The sequence below is a fragment of the Agelaius phoeniceus genome, chromosome 1, assembly GCF_051311805.1.
Source record: "Agelaius phoeniceus isolate bAgePho1 chromosome 1, bAgePho1.hap1, whole genome shotgun sequence".
Classification (NCBI taxonomy): domain Eukaryota; kingdom Metazoa; phylum Chordata; class Aves; order Passeriformes; family Icteridae; genus Agelaius; species Agelaius phoeniceus.
Window position 1 is genome coordinate 70,315,602 of NC_135265.1, and position 12,493 is coordinate 70,328,094.

The following is a 12,493-nucleotide window of genomic DNA, read 5'->3' on the forward strand; positions in this document are numbered from 1 at the left end:
AAGAGGCAGTCAGCAGGTTCTCTAAGTTTTTACTCAGTCTTACTTTCTACAAATGAAGAAACCATGTGAGCCAATTCCTTGTAAAAACAGATTCTCTACAACAGCATTTTTAAAACTATAAGTAATTTCTAAGATACTCATCCAGACGATTTATTCCATTTACTTTAAGTCTGCGTAACAAAAATATTTAAAGCACTTTTTGATGAAAACACGACAACCTTTATCCCTCGGTCTGGACACACACTCAACACTTGGCCATGTTCATTCCACCATGCACTCAATACATCACCAGGTGCACTCCCTCCTCTCAGCTTCACCACCAGCTGCATCCCATCTTCCGAGACTAATTGTAGCAAACAAATTCACTTGTGGTCAGCCCTAAATGGGTCAGTCAGTTGGACTAGATGGACTTATGTCCCTTTCAAGTGAAATATTCTTATCTATTCCAGAAATGTACTGTTTTCCAGTAAAATTTTTCATTTTTGGATCACAACATCCAGCTCAAAAGACAATGAAGTCCCTCTCTGATGCTCACAAGTTAGGTGAGCTTTGCTATACAAAGTATACTGTAAGCAAATGAAAATCTGCCATTCTTTGCATTTGAGAGCAAACTTGAGTGGGAGTAGCAATCCAGAGTCAGTTATAAAAATTACATTTAACACACAGGAAAAGCCATTTAAATGGACACAAAAGCAGTGAGTTAGTGCTTTAGTGTTAGTGTTAGTTTTAGGTTTTTTTTGTAATCTAAACATGTTTCAAGATAGTTAAAGCTGTTTTTATTACAAAAAGCAAACAGCAGATTAAGTGAAACAAATCTAAAGGCGGGCACATTAAAAAGTACAATTATATAGAGAGGAGTTGTTTCCTGGAAGTTTCTTTTCATATCCAAATGGCCATTAGCACAAGCAGGTACAAAGGACCTACGTACATAATGACATGGTACAGAAGTCTTTCATCAGTAGCACCTGATTACAGCAGGGGCATGAAACAATACTTTTTAAAAACCAGAAAAAAAATCAAATGAGATTCAAGGAAAAGTGATGACAGATATGAAAAGTAGAGATAGAGGGAAAATAGTGTGAGAAACAACTGCAGCAAGAAAATGAGGGTCCCAACATTTGCTTGTGTTCAATGAAAAAGTGATGATATTACAATAAAACTTTAGGACATAAGTAGTAAGATTCAGGATTTTCAATGACCTTAAATTTCACAAATGACAGTAAACAGAAAATGCTGATGGGTGTAAGAAGAAAGTTTCAATTTATTCTTCATTTAAAGACAATTTAAGATACTTTATTTTGCCTTCAAATTAGTCAAGAGTGCCCAGAAGGAACATGAACTTGAAGGATAGTACTTCACATGTGATACACAGTACAACTGTACAAAAAAGCATTTATATTAGATCCACACATGAGGACATCTTTGTGGACAGCTGCATTTTTAATACTAAAAAACAAAACCATGAAAACAAATTTGAGGTTTTGCAAGAGATTTGGACATTCTGTGCAAGCACTATTTAAGTGAATGCAATCAATACAGAAGTGGAATTTCACTCATTTTTTCAGAATTTCCATGTATGTTCTCCAAAACCAAAAGAGACAGATATAACACAAAAAGCACACACACTCAAATATACCAATACCAAGAGAGACTTGTAATGAATTACTGCAAATGAATCTTGTCTACAGACAGAGGGACACAAATAAGGATTTTTTTTTCAATTTGATGTTTGGCTGCCTTGAAAAGTTATTAGGAGGTTTTTTTTACAGCAGATGTACTTGTGTAGAACCATAAATTAACGATGCTTTTATCTGTGCAGACATATTTTAGTCTGCACAGTCATTATTTATAGTCACAACAGACTAGAAACATGAACGTGAATGTGTGAGGTATGTTAACAATATGTTATACTGTACGGTTTAGTACCCTTATTTTTATCATGCATTTTACCAGTAGTTTTCCCACTAGCAGATATGTTACAGCTTGCTACATACAGACTTGCTACAGCTGTCTTCAAAATGAAGTGCATACTAAAATGCTCAAACTGAAAGCAACTATATTTGTAGAATGTCTGGCCAGATGCATCTAAAAAGAGACTGACTCCACGTACACACAAGTTTGTTTCATTAACTTCCATTAGTAAATTAAATAAGTCAGGTTTTGGAAGTTTTTTTCATGAAAACTTGCTTACTGTTTACTTATAAACAAGCCCATTTATGACTTGAGAAAGTATTTCTGGTTTATTCTTTTCAACATTACAGGGTGAAGATGAACCAGTAGCAAAAGCTTAGATCATGATGGCATGCAATTAAACTGTAAATCATTTCTCTGTTGATTTGCTCATTATCAAGAATCACTTCATGAAGAAGTCATCATTGTAAAAGATACTGGGAACCACAAACTGAATCCAGAAAACTTCAGAAAAGGAAGAGTGAAGCTTACCACCCTTGACAACCGTAAGTATTACAGTACCTTTACTATTTCAGCAAACATACACATACTGGATTTGTATACTAGTATTTTCTGCTTGGCACACAATTTACCTAGAATAGAACCAGATCTGATACTAGACCTATAGTTAACATTTTAATATAGTCTTATTAATGCTTCAGCAACAATTTTAAATACAAAAGAATTTGAGATTTCACATACTGGTTATATTAATGAGAAGTATAATACAAATACATTTGGTTACAAGCCACGATACACTTTCACTTCCCTCAAACACATGCTGAGTACAGTTAATAGCATCATACAGTGTTAGATGTAGTGGTCCTTGCTTCCATGTAAAGGTCATGCACATTTATTTTGGATTCAAAACATGTGTTCAATTCACTTGTACCACAAGTGCCTATCAATAGAAGTCCCTCCTTGCACTACTCCAAACTTCAGGTTCTGTATAGACTAATAGCAATAATCCTAATTTAACAGTACAGGATACATGGGCTCTTACAAATCTACAGAACTTGTGTCCATATACAGCATTTACATTCTCCAGAGATTAGTTGGAAATCTCCATGGGTAATCACAGCCTCGAAGCAGTCACAATCAAATAAGAACAACAGGATACAACAGATACTGATTAACAAAGCCTGACAATGAACACAGTTTAGTAAGTAGTAATTTTTCTGTAAAATTTGTTTTGTTCCCAGAACTTCAGAATCTTAGTCATAATTTCAGCATATATGACCATATTTGCAGATTAAGTGTGCATCCCAAAGCAAGATATAGACACCAAAAGGTAAATTGAAGCTCAGTTCCATAGGAGTTTCTAAAAGGTCAAAAGGAGCAACTTCAGATAAACACAGATTCTGAATAGCAACCAGCATAAACAAGCTCCAGCTAGAGCTGCTGTACACTCCCCCCTCTGTCTGGTACCAGTCAGACTCCTTGAAGCTGGCTTTGTACCAGCTGTACTGTGTTAATAATGCATGCAAAAAGATCAGCGTAAGGGACACTGGTGTAGACTAAACACAACAAATCAGAAGGTGTTAACAAAGGTCTCTCCAATAGCAACAAGGCAAGGGTGTACTCTGGCAATTCCTTCCTAGTAGCATTGGATTCATTAGAAATATGAAAACAAAGTGGCAACTGTATTTTAGAACTGGCAGAATGTGGTAAGAGAAATCTACTAAGAGATTATAGGCTGGGTGCTGCAGCTGATGCATCAACCTAAGAAACAGTAAGTGCTACTTTATTTTTTAATATCATAAAGCTAGGACTATACTGTAACTCTCTTTTGCAGCTTTCAGAATTTTTTTGCATGCATCTCTGTGATCAAGTTTCCACACGCCCATCACATTCAATGATGAAATTTACTGCATTTCCATACAAGCCATTTAAAAATAAACATCTTAGCCTCCAGAAAGTCTTTTCCTATCTCGTGGTAGCAAGCTGACGTTCACCATTAGGTGGCAGCGCAAGATCATCTGTTTCCTTCTCCCAAATGAACTGTTTTGGAAGCTGGCGTGGGAAGAGGGAAGCATCTGTATTGAGTGGGTGGATACAGAAGTATGTGGAATGTACTTAGCATGTCAGCCTTTGCTTTCATGTACGAGATGGATCCACCAGAGTGACCTCTGCTACATGCAAAACAACAAACACTATTCAAAAATTTTCTAACCACCACTAGGTCTGACTGATGTTACTGTTTTGCAGAGAATTAATTTTCTTAGTCTGACAGAGTAGTTAGAGGAGTCAGGGAACCCTTGGTTAAACAAGGACTTGTCATGCAGGAGGAGGAAGTATGTGGTACATCGGAACAAGCAATTCATTCACAATTATCATGTAGATCTAAATTTTCCATCAACATATTTAACCGGTGTCTACGAGACATATGGTTCTCTCCCAGAACCATACAGAATTCTGAATCATCTTGTGTTACCAACCTGCTTTTGTAACAGCTCTAAATTGTTAAAACCAATCAAAGTACTGCCACATTGCTGCTAAGGTCAGAATTTTCACACCAAATTCCACATTTCTCATACTGAGACAACTACTTTGCATACTCGTTTTGCTTCCTGCAACCTATCCTGGAAAAGCTGGCAGCCTAATGCTTGGACAGGTGTACCCTTTGGTGGATTAAAAACTGGATGGCCATGCCTAGAGAGTGGTGATGAATGGAGATACCTCCAGCTGTTGGATGGTCAGTACTGGAGCCAGTCTGGTTCAGAATCTCTATCAATTATCTGGACAATGGGATTGAGTGTACTCTTAAGTTTGCAGATGACAACAAGTTAGGTAGGGGTATTGATCTGCTGGAGGGTAGGGAGACTCTGCAGAGGGATCTGGACAGGCTGGATTGTTGGGCTAAGGCCAGCTGCATAAGGTTCAACAAGGCTTAATGTTGCTTGTGCCACAACAACCCCAGGCAGCTACAGGCTGGGGGCAGAGTGGCTGTGAAGCAGCCTGGCAGAAAAGAACCTGAGGGTGCTGGCTGACAGCAGCTGAACATGAGCCAGTGTGTGCCCATATGGGCAAGAAGACCAACGGCATCCTGACCTGTGTCAGCACTTGTGTGGCCAGCAGGACCAGGGGAGTGACTGTCCCCCTCTAACTCGGCACTGGTGAGGCCACATCCTTGAGTGCTGTGTCCAGTTCTGGGCTCCTTGACTCAAGAAGATTTGAGATAGTGGAGCACATACAAAGAAGGGCAACTGAGCTGGTGAAGGGTCTAGAGAGCAACTTTGTGAGACACAGCTGAGGGAGCTGGGGGTGTTTAGTCTGGAGAAAAGGAGGCTCAGGGGTGACCTTATGACTCTCTACAGCTGTCTGGAAGGAGGGTGTGTAGCCAGATGGGAGATGGCCTTTTCACCCAAGCAACCAGCGACAGGACAAAAGGATACAGCCAGATGAGGTTCAGGTTGGACATCAGGAAGAATTTATTCCTGAAAGGATCATAAGGCATTGGGATGGGCTGCCCAGGGGAGGTGGTAGAGTCACTGCCCCTGGCGGTGTTCAAGAAATGGCTGCATGCGGCACTTGGGGATATAGTTCAGTTGACAAGATGGGGACTGGTCAAAAGTTAGACTCAATGGCTTTGAGAATTTTCTTCAACTGTAACAATTCTGTGATTCTATTCTATAATTCAATGTTTCTGTAAGGATTCCTGGCTATATCTGCATAACATCATAGCCAGGAATACTCCCTGGGGAGGAAGGTGGCACAGACCTGCTCTGAACTGAAAGTGTGCATAAAGGTAGTGATAGGACACTAAATCCTATACTAAATATTAAAAACCGGAATTCAAAGATTAAGTATTTTAAGTACCTATTTTCTGGTGGGAATTGACTATCTCACAGCATACACACAATAGGCACTAAGTTACATCAATGCCAAAAACCCCTTACCTGACTGGATCAGCTCTGTGTTTTAGAAGATGAATGAACAACTTTTAGGAAGGGAGGAGAACAAAAGTGTGTAAACACTCTTCTGCAAATACATTTGTGACTTCAAAGATCACCACCACCAAAACACATGGACCAGCAAGTTTAAGTTTCATTACAATATACTTGACTTTGTTTATTAGCAAGTGAGATTCTTAGTTACATGACACAGGAACTGCAATTAATACTTGGAAAATATGAAGAACTTATCAGGCAGCAATTACGTATATTTACTACTTCCTAAACCTGCAGGCTGAAAGATGACAGCCTGAACATTATGTATACACGTGAAGTTAAAATATCTTGACTACATATATAACATTTAAAATATCTTGATCATGTAAAAGAACAGCCAGGAGGATGACTGTATATACATCATTGTCTTTTTTGCATCCTTGCAACATTTGAATTTGAATATGAAAGGACAATTCCAGTGCATATTCTGAGTATATATCTATGTTACTCCTACAATACATCTATAGGCAGTATTCTAATTATTAATAGAAAGACCCACTATTACATGTTTCCCTTAATTCATAGTTCAAACCTTTTGTTCACCTAAATCTCCGTCACTCCCAATTAAACTCCAATTTTCTATCTGCTGAGTCTGAATAATTTTTTGTCCCTGTCCATGCCTAATAATTTACCAAACTGCTGTACTGAATCTCTTCTTTTCATTATGTACAAGGTCTTTTTTTCTCTTATTTCAAGGTCTCATTTGCAGCACCTTGAAAGTATCCACCTGAATGGTTCAAAAATGGTTCAAAATGGTTAACCAAAATGGGTAAAATTTTTGAATTTTAAAACAGATTTTAATTGGACAAAGTGCTATAAAAAAGTACAGATTTTAATTGGAAAAAGTACTATAAAAATGTTTTAAAAAGCCACAAAAGGAACTTTTAAAGCCAAGCATAACCCATATAAAAAACCAAAACAAAACAACAAAATCACTCCAAAAAACCCCTAAATCATTCCCACGCTGCAGCTTGTCTTTTCTGTATCATTTGCTAATGCCTGATAATCACTTTCTACAGGGAGGGCCTTTTTCTCTTGCAGTTTGTAGTCTAATCACCTTCCTCTGCCTTCTCTTTAGTGTACTCCTATATACTTCACATTCCTATTCCATTTTATCACATCTGTTTTTCACTGCTTTTTTCCCTGAGCTTCTCAATTAATGTTTCTTTTGTTTACCACTATTTGCATAATCAACACAAGGCACTCCTTTCCCTTCCTTCTCAGCCATCAGGCTGCAAGGGCTGTAAATCCCAACAAGTCAGACCAATGTCAAATGCTTCAGCTTCAAAATTAGAACACTTATCAATTTGCATATGTTTAAAGAAAACATTTAAAGAAACCAAAGGTTTGAATAAAAGAGAGATCCATAATGTTGCAGAGCCTTTCTGCATACACAACAGTATTATTAGGATCATATCAGGACATCTTTTATTTTAGAGCATCCTAACAGCTTTTATCACTTCTAGTGACAAATATTCCTGTATCTAGTAATGGCTATTGCTAATTTTTTGCTTATTCACTCTCTTTCTTAGTTTACAATTGCCTTTTTTCACTACCTTGTACAACTTCTCAATACTTATCTATTCCATTTGCAAATGTGAGTTTAGCTAAACTATATGGTATTAAAGTTTATTTTATAGAAATAAACCTCACATTGCTCCAATTTATCAAGAAAATTATGGAAGATTTTCCATTGAGAAGGTATTCTTTAATTAAACCCAGAATGTTCATCTATAGTCAGAACTGTGCTGTCAACCATAGCAGGAGGGCAGACCAGGCTTTTCCTCTCTTTCCCCTCTGCACAATGTAACCCCTCAATTCCTCCACACAACTACTTTTTTAACTGCTCAGTGATACATCTCTCAAACTGGTGCTTGCCATAATCTTCCTGCTTCTCCTGCAATGAACCTGGGAGATCAAGAACAATGAATGAGGCTCGATATGCTTGCCCAAAGATTTCCTAATTCCCTCCCTCTATGAAGGATTATTTCCTAGCTGTATCTATATGTTTCTGATTTATTTCTTTTCAAATGAAACTTTAGGTTTCAGTAATACATTTTCTAATGTTTTCAGGAAAAAACATTTAAAATATAACATGATTGGTTTTCTATTGAACAAACATCCAAACAGACAACTCTAAATTTAGCAAATCCTAAACTGATGCAGTCTAAGTTTCTCTATGATAATTCTTAATCTATCATATGGACAATGTCTTAACTATAAGAAGCGACTCAAGAGAATCAGCTAACAAAGCACTCATTGCTAGCTGCTGTGTAGCACAGTGGTAAAAAGGATTGTTATGGGGTTTTTAATTTACAAAAAGGTGAGGGAGAGTGAAAGAGTGACAGAAAATCTCCTAGTAACACATTGGAATACTGTCCATAGTATGAAGGTACACATTTTGCAAGGGTTTGGAAAACTGAGGAACATGAAAGAATTACCTGTCAGAAGTTACACCAAAGGCTAAAGAAAAATACTTTAAGAGACAAAATCTCCAGCTTATTAAAAAAATTGGGTTAGGACTTTGAAAAGAAAGAAAAATATATATTCAAACTAGGAAAGAAATGCACAGCCAGAGGCTGGAAGGTGGTGTGGATCTGCTAGAAATCCCATGTGGAATTTGGGAAAGTGCAGCTTTGTCATCAGAACAAGGTAACAATGGACACTGCAGATTTTTTCCAATGCACTCTCCCTCACAAACAAGAGTATTCAGCAGATGAGACCTTAGTAATAGTTTAATTTTAAATAGCCTTATGTTTGGTAGAGCTGGCATCTTGATTAAGAAAAGTATTCCTGATGCTATTTCTAAGAGTTGGGCAGGTTTGAAGAGTGTCCCATTTAAAGACCCCTAATTCCCTTTATCATTCACTATAAAGTTACTATTTCAGACAAAAATGTCATAAATTACACCGTACTTAAGAACTAAGTAAAGAAGACTGTGTGCTGGAAAACAGTATTAGTATTTCAATAAAATAAACTAGCTGATGTGGTATAATAAATCACATTTTACAGTGCAATTTTAGCAACAGATAGCAATCTAATATCCTTAAAAGCCCCGTGAAACTCAAATGCAACAGTAGGTATTCTGTAACTACAATGAATAAATCTGAAGCCTTAGGTTATTTACCAATCCTCAAAATCTAAACATCACTGGGGTTCTATATCAGGCTTTTAGATTATCTACAGTTCTAATTGATGATCCAAAATAGAGGATTATCAAGTAGGATACAACTCCCACTAACAACTCAGAGTACCAACTAGAATACTAGCAGTTAATAGATATATGTGTTTTTAAATCTTTCCCTGCCCTGGAAACCATTAAACTTCCCTGGAATTCACAAAGACACATATAGAGAAAAGCACTAAAGAAGTGGATTAAAGGCATTTGGTACTCACTTGTCTATCTCAATACCGAGCGGATTAGCTGGACGTAAGGACAAGGGGGGAATCCCTTTGTTCCTGTCAGTGCGCATGTCATAATAGTTCATTTCATCCACCCAGACAGCAGACTGATCCAAGATACCTAGAGAAAACAAAGCACAGATCCTTAAAACAACAAGGGCAGTCCAGCACCATCAACTTCTAACATACTGAATTAATTTGAAAAATCCTGATAAATATAAAATGCATGCCGAGGTAATATATTGAAAGATACATGGCAAAACAACCTGGATGCAATTATGCTAAATTATTTTATTATAGCTGCTGAAAAGGTATTCATGGCTGGGCATCAAACATTATGCCTATGCAGAGTGCACAGCTTCACGTACATTAGAAGCTTTTTCCTGACCACAAAGTATTAGTATTTTCATTCCTGCAAGTATTTTGGTTTCTGTCCAAACCTTGTTATCTGCTACTTTCAAAAGAGCAATTAACTGAAAGTCTTCTCATTTGCATATTTTAGGGAAGATTCCTTTTCTGTCCCATTTGCTGTCCAAAAGGTAACTGAACTTTGGCCACATGCCAAGATAAATGACTTCAAGGACACAGAACTGACTTTACTTCAAGTGCCTTAGCACAGACAATGCATAAAGGTGAGGCACAATATGTCCTGGAATCTCAGCTGAAAATGGAGCCAGCCATACCCTTGGCCTTGCCCTCCTTTAACATACCCATCAGATGCAACACCAGAAATTACTCCATCCCCACATTTTCCCATATTTTCAAATATGAATTCTTCTCTTACATCAGCAAAAGCTCCACTTTGTAACATTTCCACTTACACATTTCACCTTTCTATTATTAAGATATTGTTGCAGCTTGGGAGAAATCACACGTTATTTAACAGTCACTGAAGGGCTGAGAATAAGAACCTTAAACAGCTCTTGTGGGAACTGTTATCTTTCCTATCTTGTTAGGAAGGATAACTATCCAGCTCATCAATGAGGGGTTCTGAGAGAAACATTTTCAATCCACAGGGTATTTAGACTGGTTTCTAGGTTAAGCAGAGGTCCTAGACTGCTTGGCAAAATAATTTCAATGGTTAAGCATCTCATGAGAAATACTTAAGACTTCGTCTTGCAGGATGGTTTGAATTACAAATAAGAAATGTCACTGAGGACTCAACTTCCTTTAAAGGATTAACTGTCAGCTCAGGATTTAGGTGTAAAGCTCATGAGCTGGTCCAGACTTTGTGTTTATTTACTACACTTAGGAGTAATTACTAGATCTGTTATTAAGTTTTCTAAAATTTCCGAAGTTTAGAGCTATTCCATAAAGAAAAGGATAAAGATCCTTCATCACTAAGGATTTTATCAAGATATTGGAAAGGAATAATTTTACCAATACTCTGAGTTTCTATCTCTCTCTCTCTATATATATATGGATATTTCATTTATGTACTCTGCATTTTCTAAACAACTGAAAATTGTCCTGAGGTGGATTCATTTCAAACATACATTTTATACAAAGAGGCATTCAGTCATATATTTTTTTAGCAAAGAAAATAGATATGGATTTGAACAAGAAATATACCTATTTTTTCAGGTTTAAGTAGTTTGAAGGAAACAGTTGAAGTTCCTTTGCCACCAGACTTTGTAGTAACAATAATGTCTCCCTTGTCATTTTTAGCCTGTCCAACTCGACACACAATTTTACTGGCAGACATCCATTCTGCAGTGAGGAGACAGTTGTGCCCACAGATTGTTAAACCTGGGAAAAAGAAAAAAAAAAGAAATATAATTCTGTTAATAGAAGTATCTTTTGAAATTCTGCAATGCAAATTCATTTATGATGCTATACGTGTTTTACATAAATATATAATCCTTCACCAGTCCTCTACAGTCAATTACAGTCAAGGAAACACAAATACATTTTTCAGATGTTTCCTAGGTGACTTCAGGTCTTTTGGACCAGTGACAATTCATGAGATACAAGCAGTGCAGTTTGAAACTTATTTAATCTCTTCCACCACTTTTGGCCTACTGCAACTTTTACTTCACATAGAACAATAGATTTTCAGTCTGCAAGACACTGGAGAACTGCTGTTCAGTATTGCATTTCTGTGAAACTTCCCTTAAAAGCTGCACACAGCAAACTTTTCACAAGTTCAGTCTATATGACTTTGCACAGAAAAAAAAAAGACGACTCTTTGTAAAATATTTACAATGAACAATGTTTCTTCAACCTTATTTGTTTAGCAGTACTTCAGTGGACACAGAAGGCTGTTTTGGCTGAAGTAGTATTAATTGACGAATATTCCATCCCAACATCTTCTATAAAAAATCCACAATGCAAGACTGATTCTGATTAATAAACTGCCCTTGTTATATAAAAGAATAATCATGTAATGCTCATCTATCCCCTATTCTACACTTTCTCACAAGAAGGATGACAAACTATTAAATACAAGGAAGTCTTTTCTCATAGGAAAAGACTTACAAGCTTCAGTGCTCAAGAACACGTGTTCTCTCATGACTTAAGAGCCAAGGTGCACCTTAATGTAAGGTCCAAGGCTTCCTGAGATTTCACATCAAATTGGTCTGATCAATCAAATCAATCATCAACTGATCACAATCAACTGATTGGTTCTAGTCAGATCAGGACTCTGGATGCTGGAATAGATGGATTATTTTTTCAGATCTAGAAGAACTATGTCCATATTCGTAGCAGCAGTTCTGCTGTCCTGGAAAACTGGCAAGATCCTAACTGCTCTAGTATCAATTTGGAGAACAACTTCATTAGGTTCTTCTTCAATAACACCCTTAGCCAGAAACATTTTACCTTATGTCCAAAAGAACAAGGCTGTACTAGTGTGTTGGCTGTACTGGAGTATAAATTAGTCAGGCAGAGCAGTTCCTCCCCTGCTGGCTTGACTTTTGTTTTTAGTTTCTAGAAAGCTCTGACCAATTTAGAAAATACTTAGAGAGAGAAAAGGGTCAGCACATGTGACTTACTACAAAAGCTTCACACTTATTTTCTCTCACAATTTAAGTCTCTGACATGACACAGCAGAGAAATTTGGCAGTTTTCATGGCTGTCAGACATAAAAATGCATTACTCCCTGCCAAAAACTATTTTGAAAATGAAATCCAAAAATGAAAAAAATGGAAAATGGAAAGGCACTGAATCTTATTACAACTGAAATTAATTTT

General features: G+C 37.0%; 1 protein-coding gene across 1 annotated transcript in view; it reads right to left on the reverse strand.

Annotated features, from left to right (window-relative positions):
• The window catches only part of EXOC2 (exocyst complex component 2), a 126,478-nt gene that overhangs the window by 96,765 nt on the left and 17,220 nt on the right, over positions 1 to 12,493 (reverse strand). The window contains exons 3-4 of the mRNA XM_054630018.2: positions 10,875 to 11,051; positions 9,297 to 9,423 (exon numbers count right to left, since the gene is read on the reverse strand). Of these exons, the coding sequence (XP_054485993.1) occupies positions 9,297 to 9,423; positions 10,875 to 11,051 (304 nt within the window). The remainder of the gene's footprint in view (positions 1 to 9,296; positions 9,424 to 10,874; positions 11,052 to 12,493) is intronic.